Source organism: Cryptomeria japonica, chromosome 10, assembly GCF_030272615.1.
Source record: "Cryptomeria japonica chromosome 10, Sugi_1.0, whole genome shotgun sequence".
In the NCBI taxonomy this organism is placed as follows: domain Eukaryota; kingdom Viridiplantae; phylum Streptophyta; class Pinopsida; order Cupressales; family Cupressaceae; genus Cryptomeria; species Cryptomeria japonica.
In genome coordinates this window covers 386,074,799-386,089,992 of record NC_081414.1, presented here as the reverse complement: position 1 = coordinate 386,089,992, position 15,194 = coordinate 386,074,799, and the positions used below count along the sequence as shown (strand labels likewise).

Sequence of the window (15,194 nt, the reverse complement as noted above, 5' to 3'; positions counted from 1 at the left end):
TTTCCTGTTACATTCATAAATGTGATGACAATGTATTATGTTCACAAGTGATCCAAGTAGGTCAATGGAACTCAACAAGTTCATCGAGTTACAGTAGCATGGGGATTTCCCCACTCGCTCACCCCTTCCCACACCACAACAAGAAAAAACACTCCAGAATCAAACTATATCAAGAACTAAATAGAGTACAAAGATCTATATACCATAGGTTGACAACTCAATGTTAATTAGGGTCTTACCCACTAAGAATACCTTTTCTTCAATTAATGTCTGCGTTTGGAGTAAATCTATGCTGCATACAACTAAGCTGAGTTTATAAAGCCTGGCCAATAATTATGTTGTTCATTTTCTAATTAATGAGTGTGCATTTTTTATTTTTCTATGCCGTAAAGAATGCAAGTGGCTATAGACAGATCTTAGTCGAGGAGAAAGACATTTTTTTAAATAACTTTTGATGATTGTTGAAAATATTGCAGTGTTATAAAATACAACTTTAGACATTTTTTTAAATAACTTTTGATGATTGTTGAAAATATTGCAGTGCTATAAAATACAACTTTCTCATATCATCAGATTTCTGAATCTTTTGATATACTGTCTTACAAACACCATGTCTTCTCACGATGACTTTTTAAATCCATTTCCTTCTGATCTTAGTTGGGCAGATAAACCATTCTATACTACATGCCTGTTTGGCAATTGAAATTTTGATCCTTAGATGAAGAATGGATACCCTGAACATCAAATATCTGCTTTGCACCATTCAAGATTACTTCTTTCGACATATTTCTTAACCTTGTATTTGTCCAAAACTTGGAGACAACATAACCTCCCCACCTAGTAAAATTGAATATTGGCGTACCTTATGTAACCTCTTCAACAATCCTTCAAAAGGAAGATATCTTCCCAATTGATCCCAGAAGCCCTTCAATGGCATCTCCCAGATTTTCAAAACACTATGCACCAAAGAAGAATAACATTCATTGGACACATAAGTGGTATTAAAACCCCTGCCCAAGCATGTGTCACACTTCTCTAAAAAATATTACTAGCAAGAGGGTTGATTTGTGCAATGTATTTGTGGTACATCACAAAAAAGTTTCTATTCTATCCAAATTTTGGATTTTCACTTGGGAGAAGCATTAATGTGTACAAGGGAAAGTGGACAAAATGCATCAGCAGGTCACATACAAATTATTAAACAAATAACTTACTTGTGTGCTTGGTTTTCATGTTTATGCTGAAAAACGGATGCTGGAGAGCTTCTTTTGCAGATATACGATCCTCCTACCAAGCACAAAATATTTTTGTCAGAATCCTCATAAATGTCTGCCTAGGCATCAATTCTCAATAATATTTTTCATTATCATCCATAATACTTTCCATTAACAATAATGCCATTAAAATCCACTAAATCTATTCAGCCAGAAAATTGATGAGTGAAATGGATAAACTGAACAGAGAAAGCGTGATTAAATGAGCATAGTGTAAAAAAACCAGAAATAACACATGTTTCTTAGCCCAAGGGAACTGATTCTCAAAAAGACTTTCAGCAAACTGTAGTCCGCAATTGACAGCTGTAAAGCCTTACATAATTCTAAATTTCTTCAAACTATGACTAACCTCACATAACTATCAGGTAGTATTGCTCTGAAAGATTAATACCAGTATGACATAATTCAGCATCTGAAACGAAACCAAAAAATTGTTCTATAATTCTGTGGCAACTAATTGTTCAATACTTGATGCAAGGAAATTGTTGTATTCAATCCGAAATTCAATTGTGATACATAAAATATCATCATAAAATCATCGTTTGTGTGTTGTAAAATAGTCAATTTCTGACCAAGTCACAAGTCATGTTGTCAAAAAATTGTATTATCAAGTGTTTGTAGTTTGTCTGTCAATTTTAATTTTAAATATTAATTGATACTTAATAGTTTATTATTGAAATTATTGTTTAAGATATTATTTTTATTAATAATTAATTATTAATATTATGTGTTCCACAATATTTTGGAGACGGGGATGATGGGATGGCAATGGACGCATTGGGGATGGGGATGTGGGATGGTAATGGACACATTTCAGGGATGACAGTCTAGAGGCCATTTTTTTGGGGATGGCAAGGAGATGGCAGAGTATATATATAGAGAGAAAGAGAGACTTAAATTTCTATAAATTTAACTAATACTGAGTAACATGACATGTTAATAAGACATTGGCAGCAGTACAACACTAGAAAAATATATCATAACAACAGAATAACAGAATCATAGTTAATGATATAAGTTATATAACAGTTGACACTATTTTTTAATGTCTTCAAGGAAGTTTAAAACAGTTATATAAGAGTTAATGGTCATATAACTTTTTCGATTAAAAAAAAATTAAAGCAGTGTTTTCTTAATGTTATTAAGAGAGTTTTTTAAAAACATTATAAAAGGTTGTCCTGCCATCAGGGATGTCTAGTTGTCTCCGGATGTCTTAGATGTCCTCAATCACCTAAGGGATGACCAAAGGTCCCTGTGGTTTTTGGGGTCCCTGCAATACATTTCAGAATTTTGAAGATTTTAGGGGATGGCCAGGACATCCCTGCTGTCCCACCATATCCAAAATGCCAATGGGGATGAGGACAGAGATTTAGAGGCTGGAGATGCATTCTCACAGAACACAGATAATAATTTATGGTTATTTATCAGTATATTTAAAAACTATGATGTTTGTGTGACGTTTTCAGCACATAAAGAAGTCCACTGTGAAGCTTCATGGGAGTATGCAGGGTGCACCTCGCACGCCTCACTTTATATAATTTAAAAAAAAAAACAAACTTGTATTAGCCCAAGCCCCTATAGTTAGCCTTTATCATTGTCATTTTTGGTTCCGTGTAATGATCATTTTTAATTTTAGATATTATTAATTATTAATTAAGTAAAAAGTTTTTCTTAAAAAATTGGAACTTTTATGTTACACTTTTTAAATTTATTTTTCCTACACATTATTAAGCATACTTAGGTTATATTAGGATGGTTAGTATGAGGACACGCGGCATAATCCTACAATCACATTTGTCATTCAAACCCACATTTGGGTTGCTGAATGTTATACCCTCTTTTGGATTTATTAGCCACCTCCCCATAACCATTTGTTTGTCTTTACCCGAGTTGGCATTTACCAAGTAGGTAAAACTCCCTCCTATTTTGGGTATTTGGGAGTTATTATTCCTCTTGGAATTATATGTCCTTATTCAGCTATATAATCAGCACTCACCTCTCCCTTATGAGTTAACTTAAATGAGTTCATATCAACTCAGTCAATACAAGGGAGTGTTGATCCTTATTGTATCATTTTGAGTGTGATAATATCATTATTCTGTTGTTACACCATATTCCATCATTTCATCCACTTTGTTGCTCTCGTGTAGAAGATTAATCTTGGTTTTGCAGGTGATCTTGGGAGATTGAGTCCATCAGTGACTCTAACATGGTATCAAATTTTGAGAGATATTTAGCATTGAGCTTTTGCTGGGTACATCTTCAGTCAAAAAAGACATCGCCATTGAGTCTAGGAGGTTGAATAGACGAATTTTGATATAAAATTCTCCATATTCGAGAGCAAGTCAAATCCAAGGCAAAATTATTTGTAGGCGAGCCTATGGCCCCCCTGCAATAGTACGGTACGAATTCAAAAAAATATTATTATTTGAAATTTTTTTAATCATATTCGTAGTTTTTTTTTAATTACTAGAAGGGCCTTTATTATTGTAAAAGTTTATTTATTATAAACTTTTTTGAAAAAAAATTTGAAAAAAAAAAAAAAAAAAAAAAAAGAGTCCCAAAGGACCTACACAGGGCCGTACTTGTGCCTCTACGTAGGCCTTGGGCCGTTCATACCAAAGGAGGTATGAAGGTACCCCTTGGGGCCCCACGTTCCCCTTTGGAGCCTGCGACACCCACCCATGTGGGGACCCCTTTCCACGAGGCTTGGGGAGTGGCTTCGATCCCCCATAAAAATTTAAAAACTTTTTAATTAAATGTTTTCAAAAATAAAACCTGCAACCTGCACTTGCCTCGGCTACCGTGCCCATTTTGGTGTCCAACTAAGTTTGGTGGGTTATTTGGAGATTCACTATCTTTCGCACACGTTCTAATTTAAATTGGTGAAGTTGTAACTAAATTTGTTTGGAGATATTCCAAAATTGGCAGATTTCTTAAGTTGGAGGTCTGTAAAATTGGCAGTTTTCCAAAATCTAAAAGCAGGTCCAACCAAATTTGGTAGTCTCTCCAAATTTAGCAATGTTTCGCCAAACTTGGTAGAGGTTATTTTTGAAATTGTTTACCCCTTACCATTGGAGTTTTCAATTTTTCACCTCAACTTCGGAAGGCAATATCTCAGTCATCTGGGCTTCGTTTTGAGATCAATTTTTTTTTGATTTGGGGTAGAATTTTGTAGGCTTCAGAGTGGTGGAACCATTTTTTCCTCAAATGATCTTGATTTTCCAAAAAATTAGTTTTTTCAGCAGATCTGAAGGACAATCCCACTTTTTCCAACTTCAAACGAATGTAACTTTCACATATGACCTCGGATCGAGGTGCTTGTTTTGAAAGTTGAAATTTTTTCAAGCACTAGACATTGGTGCTGGTTTGAGGTTCTCATTTCGAGATATTTTTGTACTTTCAGTATTTGGGTCCAATATTGGACATTGTAAAACTCTGGAAAAAATCCAGTATTGTAAATGCACTGATTTATAAAGTGCCACCATATTTTTCTGGGGGGGATCATTGATTGAGTGAATTTGGGGGGATGATCTTGTGGTGTTTTGATTTCTTGTATTGTGTGTTAGTACAATGGGGAAAACTCAAATTGAACTCCTAACTCCATATAATTATGAATCATGGAAAATCTGTATGGAATTATCTAAGGGAAAAAGGTTGCACTAACTATGTTAAAGAAACTATTCTTGCACCTACTGATGTAAATGCTCTTCAAACTTGGGAGATCAATTGTGAGAGAGCTCTTGGTTACATTTGTTCACTAGTCTCTTTTGATTTACAATTTCATCTTGAATCATGCAAGACACCTAAGGAGGCTTGGGAGACTCTTGAAAATTTGTACGGTAAAAGTGACAAGATTAGGGGTTATCAAATTGATGATGATTTGATGAATCTTGATCCAAAACGTTTCGACCACATCCAAGACTATATCTCCAGAATTAAGCAACTAAGAACATAGCTAAATGATTGCAAGATTACTAAGGAGGATTTACAGTTGATTCTCAATGTGTTATCCAAGCTTGGTCTTGAGTATTCTGTGTTTGTTTCTAGCTTTCATACCAATTGGGTTTCTATGGAAATTGCATAAGTTCAACCTACTTTTCATGCATTTTCAAATCTTCTAATCTAAGAGGAAGCGAAGCTAATTAAAATGGGTATCATCAAAACTTCCAAGTCACAAGCATTGGTGGCTAGTGAACCCAAGGTACAAAAAGAATCAGGGAACCTTGAAAGAAACAAAAGAAGAAAAAGAACAAGCCACAAAGGAATCTGATTCCTCTTCCTCAAAAAGGGAATCATCCAAAACGGAAAAGCCCACATGTGCATATTGCAAGAAATCTAGGCATGATGAACATCAATGTTATTTAAAACAAATTGATGAGTTGAAGCATCTTTTGGCAAAGAATAAAATCAATTTACCTTCAACTATGACAAAGGATTTAGCATCTTCATCTAATTCAAAGTTAGAGAAACAAAAGGGGAAAGCACTTGTTGCAATTGCAGATTCTGAGTCAGGGAGATGGATCCTTGATTCTGGAGCTTCATATCATATGGCTTCATCATAGAGTATGTTCTTTTCATTTGAAACTTGTTCATCACCAAACATTCTGATGGCTAACAACACATATATGCATGTTTGTGGGAAAGTGTCATGTCCCCTCCTTGATCGTTATATATCCTAAATGAAGCAATTATTATTATTAATTAATATAATAATTAGCAAAGAATGATTATTTGAAATCTATTATTTACTAAATATTATTATTTAATTAATATTTATTAATGTTTGAAATATTCAAATAAAAATAAATTAATATTATATTATAAACACAATTTATATATTAAAAATAATAAACACATAATTTATATTTTCAATGTGGACAATGACTAATAAGAATTACCTAGTCTAAATAACAATTAGCATCGACTAAGTACTATCGACGCATAATCTCAAGATACAGATGAATATATTACAACGTTGGAAAGCATTCAAGTTGTCATTTGAAATCGGAATTGGATCATCACATACACAAGACTTGGAGAGCTCTATAACTAAAGTATCCCCTCTCGAACTATCACTAGGAGCAGAAGTAATAGACAATTCAAACTATCAACATTATGGTACATAAGCAGCGAACCAATCCAGGCAATGAAATCGTCTTACAAAGTAAGACATCACAATTTCATGAAATCGAACCTTATGGTTCAATCGTCCAACGCATATCAGGGTTGCAATCACCTAACTCATATCGGGTTTGCTTAATATTTAAGGGTGCAACAATCTTGTTCACAAACTATTAATTAATTCCAAGGATTAAGTAAATCGGTTCAATAATGATTAAACATGGATTATGCAAGGGCAGCAATTAATTATAGAAAAGTGTCTCTTCACAAATAACATGACCGTAGGGAAAGGGGCATGATCCTCCATCATGGAAGAAGATGTATAAGAAACCATTCTAACGTCCAAGAGGAGACATGGAAGGATTCAGATCTGACATTTCATAAGATGTCAACACCCAGCAGTTCCGTCTAGATATCGCAGTTGGAGTATGAATTTTCTGTGCAAACATAATAAGTGCTGTAACAACATATACATACATACGTACATACATACATATACATACATACATACATGCTTGACATAATATCAATAAGATTATGTTTATTTAAAAAAAGCATAAATTATAAATATACATATTATTATGAATATAATGGATGGTTTTCAATAATAGAACTGAATATGATATAAGAAGGGAATTATACGAAGACAATGGAATACATCAGATAATTTACACGCTGCGAAACAGGTAAGTGGTTGATTTACACGCCACAAGGATATATATGTGTGTGGACATGTGTGCCACACACACACACATATATTTATGATGGTTCTGTCGTATGAATAGTATACCAATCTCTTTGAGAGAGTTATAGTAGGATAATGATATTATCTCATGTATATGTAGCAAAGGATATATGAATGTAGGTAGAATATTTATGTATATAGGATCAATAATGGAAATTAAGGAATATGTAAAAAATGATAATGAAATGTAGAATGTTATATGAATAATGTGGCTACGTGATGGAGGCTATTGGAAGGAAATTCCCTTAGCCTAATTCAGGGATTATGATAATCCCTGGTAGGCAGTATATACTGAGTATCTATATGCATATATGTTATGGCTTGGGTGACAAAGGGTCATCCAAGAAGAGACGGATCTGGCCGGTCCTCTCTGGTAGACTTGGATGATGAGATGCATCATCCAAGGCAAGGAATTGATCATATATGATGGTCTTCCATGGTAGGCTTGGATGTAAGACGTTACATCCAAGACAGGAATCGAATTAACCTTCGATTTCCTGGTATGGCTTGGGTGTAAGAAATTACATTCAAGATAGGAATCGAATTAACCTTTGATTTCCTGGTATGGCTTGGAACCAAGATGGGTTCCAAGAAGGCGAGCTTCACAGCCGCCTAAGGACATGTCCCAGTACTGCACTCGTATCCTTTTTATTAAATAAGAATTGAGATTAGTGTTAATTAAGTAATTGAAGTTTAATTGCAAGTTAGATTAGTTATATATATATTTGTTGTATTCTAACAATCTGTTTTGCAAGACAATGATCTCTAACTAGTGGGGACAATACAGAAAGGGTCTATTGACATAGAGGAAGGATCATTCAATGATGTCCCTTGTGTGCCTTGATTGTCAGCAAATATCCTTTCTATCTATCAGATCACACATGGTGGGGAAGGGAAAAGTGTTGAGTTCACTCCAGTTTCTGTGATTATTTAGGATTTGCATAGCAGAGATATTGTTGCAGTTGGGGAGGTAGATCATCAATCTTGAGTATACACCTCACATTTTTCCTTTGTTGTTCCTTCGCCTGACATACACACTCAGACATCTAGTGTGGACAATTTTGAGGAGATTCAGTATGGTCAAGTGAATCTTGGTATTCTTTCAATTGAGGTTCAAGAGACGTGTTGATACTTCATCTCCTACATCGACTGTTGTTTCTGATGATACTGGTACTGTTACATCCATGGCTCCTATTGATTCAGTGCAACAAGACATTCATTGTCTTCCAGACACAACTACTTGGGATGATTACTTGATAGACATTGCAGGTTTGTTTTGTGAGTCCTATCTTGCAAACTTGGAGGACATTATTGAGTGCATACATCTTCTCTTTGATGAAGTTGCTTCGTCTTCTTCAAATGTTGAGGGGGAACCTTCTGACCCTCTTGTTCATTACCCACATGATCATTCCTCATAGTTTGACATGACTGTGGCCACTTTTGAGCAGCATTTGGAGGAGGCACCTTTGACTTCGGAGGAGACACCTTTGTCTCTGGATTTTGTTCTACATCCATCTCCACTAGGGTCTGGATTGTCATCTTTTGAAGTGTGGCCTAGAAAACTTGATTTGATGGTGACAAATTTCAGCATCAACATGGGGACACTTGAGCAGAGTGTAGAGACATCATACATCTTTATCATTCTTCCTACATATTCCCTTTCAGAAATGGAAAGATGTCCTGCATTCTTCCTTGTTTTATTTCTTCCTAAGGGGAGGAATATTGTTCGACGATCTTGGACCTTCTATAGCTTCTTGTGTCGAGCATTCACTAACAATGTAGGAGATTCTACATTGGGGGGCTGCATGGTCTCTCTTCTTCTTCTCTCTTGGGGGAGAGTTTTGTCCTACGGGTTTTCTCTTTCTCATCATTTGAGAGGTTTCATCATTGTAAATTGGTACCTAACATGGCCTTGTAGTTGGGACCCATATTTGCATCTTTTCACCCACCTAAGCTATGCTTAAGGGGGGGTGTTAGTGTAGGTTTTTTGTATTTATTTTTCCTACACATTATTAAGCATACTTAGGTTATATTAGGATGGTTAGTATGAGGACACGTGGCATAATCCTACAATCATATGTGTCATTCACACCTACATTTGGGTAGTTGAATGTCACACCCTCTTTTGGATTTATTTGCAACCTCCCCATAACCATTTGTTTGTCTTTACCTAAGTTGTCATTTACCAAGTAGGTAAAACTCCCTCCTATTTTGGGTATTTGGGAGTTATTATTCCTCTTGGAATTATATGCCCTTATTCAGCTATATAATCAGCACTCACCTCTCCCTTATGAGTTAATTCAGATGAGTTCATATCAACTCAATCAATACAAGGGAGTGTTGATCCTTATTGTATCATTTTGAGTGTGATAATATCATTATTCTGTTATTACACCATATTCCAACATTTCATCCTCTTTGTTGCTCTCATGTAGAAGGTTAATCTTGAATTTGCAAGTGATCTTGGGAGATTGAGTCCATCAATGGCTCTAACATTTTATTCACAAGTAAATTCATTTTTTAATATTCATGAGTAATTATAGTGTATTTTCAAAGCTTTTGAAGATTTTCAAAGTTGATTCCAATCATGGTGATGAATATAATTCCACTTATAACAGCTCATATTGAAGATTTTTTAGAATTGACATTCTTTATAAAAGACTTATTCATTGTGTATTATGGTTAATCAAATTCATTTCCAAATTTTGGTTTTACTTTTAGCAAATAAGTGTTCTCACTTTGATGTTTTCAGAGATTTGATACAAAGAAGAAAAACATTTAGATGTGGTGAATTTGAATAAAGAGTGGAAATGTCAAAGTGAATTTTCAGAGCTTCATCAAAGGTTTCAGATGTGAGTCATCAATGTTCATGAGATAATCAAATTTTCAGAAATTTCAAAGAATTTTGTAAATGTTATTCAAATTTAAGTTGTAGGAGTTTTTATATTCTTTTACTGTTATTGACTGTTACTTTTATGTTTCAGATTGCTGTGGACAACATTGATTAATTTCTATATCATCTACAGCACTTCACACGGCATCTACTTAGATGTGATGCCCACCGATCAAGGCATGCCTTGACCGGACATGTCTCTTGACATGTCCAATCAAGACATGTCTTGATCAGTTCATAGGCATCGCTTCAATGAAGCGCTTTACCGATAACTATCGGGTTTAAAGCAAGTGCTATATAATGTTGAATAACTGATACCAATTCAGTTCACGTTAAGTACAATTAACAATATCAACCGATAACAGATCGGTTCATGACAAATGCTATTAACAACCGATAACTAATTGGTTCATGACAAATGCAATTATATTAACAACCAATAGCAAATCGGTATGATGAGATTAATATGATAACTATTTATAGTTATCATATGATAACATCAATCGATGCTATCATATGATAACTATGATAGTTATCATAGATTCGATCTGTTCTATTGTAATCACAACATATGAAATATGGTCATGGCATGATCGATTAATGATGTTCACATATCAAACTATGCAATCCAATGTTTGGATTGTGGAATGCATATAATCATGAAGTCTACCATTAGCTTGTAGTTATATCGATAAGGTAGATGATTGAATGAGAGATAAATGAAGTCTCTCATTCAATCATTTATCTTACCGAAGCTACTTAGTTTCAACAAATTTCAAAACATTGTCTAAAGACCTTGCTAGACTTCATAAAAAAAAAGGAAAGCACCATCAAATCAGAATGATCCAGAGCTATCTTTCCGAAGTCCATTTTTAATATGTGCTTAAAATAGCTCACCATCATTTTTAAGAACAAGAGCCTATTCTAGAGTCAGTTATTTTTAGTTGGATCTTACTATTTATACTTTTCTGCTATTTTTAGCATTCTCTATCTTTAACTTAATCTATCTCATTATGCGAGAGATGAGAACATTGAAGGGATAATTAAATAAAAATTATTGTTGGTTCACTTGATAGTCATATGATGCCAAATTAGAATTAGTGGACTAGATGACTTGTAATAAAACTTGTAAATCATGCAAGTGATCATAGTTAGGAAAGAAATTTAGTCAATTTATTTCATTTAATTTTATGCTATTTTGTAAATAGTATAAATAAGCTCTTCTTTGCACTTAGTAGGGATCAATTAACCACCAGTTATTCTCATTTATGATTGTAAACTATTTATTGAATATTTATGATTGTAAACTCAAAGTTCAATATTTATTCACTCATTTACAACACCTGTCTTCCTTTGAAGTATTTATTGAGATGTTTTGTTGTGTGCTAAGATAAATTAAATAACTTCTACCTGATTTGCAAGCTTTGTATTGCAAAATTTTTTTAAGTTCGGTTGCAGCCTTGTATTGAGTCCACTTATTTTACCAAAACCATAATGTTTTTATGTATTAGCCTATTTAATTTGTGTGTATTTGCTTTGCTTGGTTTTTATTTTCATTCGGATGGTGCAAGCATCTAGTCTTCAGATTTATTTTCAATCAATGAACATAAAATCCTTTGCTTGGTCTTGAAAAAGAATTTAAGCCTTTTACACTAGGCAAACCCAAAAAGACACATCTATAGTTTATTCAACATAAACTAGAATCACCCTTGAAAGAACAATTGAAGATGCTTGTGTGCTAAGTGGATCCCCTTGTCTTGTAACTATTCATGAATGAGATATCATCTATTAATGAATATCCACCCTTGTTTGCTACTAATTTTTTTTAATTTCTTTTTCTTACAGCTCTACCCATCTGAGATATATGATCAAGCCGTTGTCAAGTGTATTGTCCCCTACTAGGAGGCTGCCTATTTCCCAAAGGTTGACATACATTACTATGCATTATTATGTTTTAATTCATATTACTAGACTAATGAATCAATTATTATTCATTCTACATACAATAATTATTATATTTAGACCCATCTTAACTTCTTTCCTAACCCTAATGAGGGATTGGGATTTACTGTCACCCACCAATCTACAAGGAGGCTCCCTCAAAGTTTCAGGACTCCGTCCATACCCCATCTTGAGCTCACCATCACTTGTGAGGATTTACTCACCCCTCCCTATACACACCAACCTATCCTCTCATAGGCATTAGCAAATGGATTAAAGTCTAGGCCATTAATATAATAGTCTTTCATGTACTATGAATGTATATGAAATAAAGTATGACTGTCATACATATTGCAGTCTATATCAAAATTACTTTTAAATTATGCATAAAAACATTATCAGGCTTCATATATTAAGCATACATATTAAGCACATCCCCATGCATTCCACCACTTGAACAAGGATGTTACTGCCTGTGACTTAATAACATTTCTGATCTGATCGATGGTGATGTCCCTGGATGCTTTTGATTCCTTTCCTTTATATCTCTCAATGTGAGGGAGAGGTCATACCTCTTCATCATGTATGCCGCCCTTTGGCAAGAGACACACCTTTTCACCATTAGCACCCTTTGAAAGAGTACCACTCTTCATTATTTTTGCCCCTTGAAAGGGACACAACCTTTCACAATCAAATCTGCACTTCTGATTCCCAAATTATTCCCCTTCAAATGAATTCTCTTCTCCCTTTTATACCTCATATTTGGAGGAATCACAACTTATCATTTCATGCCTTTTGACCATTTATTGATTTTAATTATATTCTTTTATATTTTAATATAATTTTTTTATTTTTATTCTTTTGTATTTTAATTTTATTATTATTATTTATTATTAAATTATATTTCAAAGTGGGGACATTACATCAAGTCCGGTAGAGTTTATTTGGTTTAACTTTTTCAATGATTCATTCATAAGCAAATATCACAAAATATAAATTATAACCATTTACAAATCTGAAAACTGAGATGCTACAGAGAATTTCATATTGAAATGATGCAGATAAAAAGTCTGATGTACAATTTTCAGAGGTAAACACAGAGGCTTCTGACCTGGTTGCAGCAAGAGAGAGCAATAGAAAAGCACAAGAAAATTAATATCTCAAACTGACCTTCATTGCAGAGTAGTAATCTCTTCAAAATTTCAAATACATGCATAGGCTTCATTATAATAGCCTTTAATGGCTACAGCAGCAGCTGTACAATTAGAAGTAATACTCTGGTCTTATTTAAGGTGATGTCTATGCAGCTAGCAGAATGTCCCTGATATAGTTTTCTGCCATTTATTGATTAAATTAAAAATCACAAAACAACTTTCTTGTGATTTTTAATTTAATTAATAAATGGCAAAAAATTTGTCTAAACAGGGTTATTCTGAGAGCTGGATAGCCATTTCACTTATTCACCACTCAGCGTGGTTCTTTTCCAAAGCACTAAACACCAAGCTATCAATGATTTCCTTCTAGGCTGTCTTAAACAGGTTTTGTTTTATTTGTTGTCTTTGCTAGCTCCACACTCAGACTTCATCTTATCTTGCAATTTGTCTTCTTGTGAGTTTGTCTTCTAGCACACCATTTTGATCATTTCTGATTTCTAAATTTGTTTTATTCAACCTCTGTACTAAGTGAGCCGCCCACAGATTGAATGAATGAATTAAAGATTTTAATAACATCCACAAGGCCAAAGAAGCCTATGGGACCCAAGAATAGCACACAACCCCAAAACAGGGCACCAAAGCCTTAAACAGTTTGCAACCTCCTTTTTAGATCTGCCCTTCAACAGTGAATTTTGATCAATAGGTTTTCCATTTTGTCCAACTTTGTTTCCTCAAATGAAGCACTTAAATACTCTGTTTTTAAAATGTCCTCATAACTAGTCTTGATGTCACTGTATGCTGGGCACTCCATGACAGAATGTTGCTGTCGCTACCACTCGTGTTGCAAAATAGGCATATTCTCTTTTCCCATTCTTCTTTAGGCATCATCCATCTACCTGTTTCACACCTAAGGTGATAAAAACTAGTTCTCAATTGAGCTATTAGCATTTTTTTTTTCTATTTAATATTTGCTCATATGAAGGCTTTTTAGTTTTTCCTCATGATCCCCTGTGGGATTGAATTCTTTGATATAATAGACTTTTTTATGTCCATTTTGTTTTGACCATATACTCTTCTTGAATTTTTCATTTTGTTTCATTGATGTGTTCTTCCTTCTATATAGTCTTTCCTCAAAAATCATCTTAGGCCAACAGTGCTTTTCCATATTTTGAGTCTTCTTTATGTTAAGTTTATTCAATTCTGTGATCAAGAGGATAGAAAAGATAAAGATGTAGTTTGGAATTTAAATTTGAACTGCAGTTGTGTGAATGAAGGAAGCACAACACTTATTAATTTTCGGTATTGTGCTCCTCCCCATCGTATGCATGTTATATATCTAGGTGAATGAGAGGGTACATAGGGAAGAGATATGTCTTCCCACGTGGGAAGACACATCTCTCCCTACGTACCACTCAACAAATTAACAAACATATCACGATTTGTTTAACCCAGCCCGTAAACATTAATGGGTGTAACCAATAATATTCCCAGCCCGATAACAATGACGGGGTGTGACCGGTGGCACTCACCACAATTTGATATTTATTTATAATTTATAGTTAATGTGTATACTACTTATGTTAACATATATTTAATTCATGTATCGGAAATGGTACGACCGATGTTACAAGAATTAACACTCCCTCTTAAATAGGGAGGACACATTTCATGTTAGATAAAACATCACAATTCATCCATTGATTTTGAAGAGAAGAGATATCACACCATAGTGATATTCAAAGATATGGTTCAACAATGAATATCAAGTCTCATGATACTCACCATAACTCATAGTTATCAAGTAAGGTATGTGCACTGGCATCAAGTCACATGATGCCTACCATATTGATAATGATTCATGACATGTCCACGAATATTATGTTCATAATATTCACCATGAATATCTCTATCATAATTATGGTCTATTTAATGATATTGACCAACTGATATCTACCATAATGTCTTAGAGATATATATACTATCATGACATGTCCACAGATATCAAGTCACATGATATCCATTAAGATAGATAAATTGATAATTGTGAAATCGTCACCTTACAA

At 34.1% G+C, this 15,194-nt stretch overlaps 1 protein-coding gene across 4 annotated transcripts in view; it reads right to left on the bottom strand.

Moving 5' to 3' along the window:
* Window positions 1-414: 414 nt before the first annotated feature.
* LOC131071684 (uncharacterized) overlaps window positions 415-15,194 on the bottom strand; it is a 413,522-nt gene continuing 398,742 nt past the window's right edge. For 2 of the 4 annotated variants that reach the window (XM_058007623.2, XM_058007626.2), the window contains 2 exons: window positions 1,215-1,287; window positions 418-956 (listed from right to left, as the gene is read on the bottom strand). In XM_058007623.2, the coding sequence (XP_057863606.2) occupies window positions 949-956; window positions 1,215-1,287 (81 nt within the window). In that variant the 3' untranslated portion in view covers window positions 418-948. Of the gene's footprint in view, window positions 957-1,214; window positions 1,288-15,194 lie in introns of all 4 variants that reach the window. The other 2 variants (XM_058007624.2, XM_058007625.2) reach the window with 2 other exon arrangements.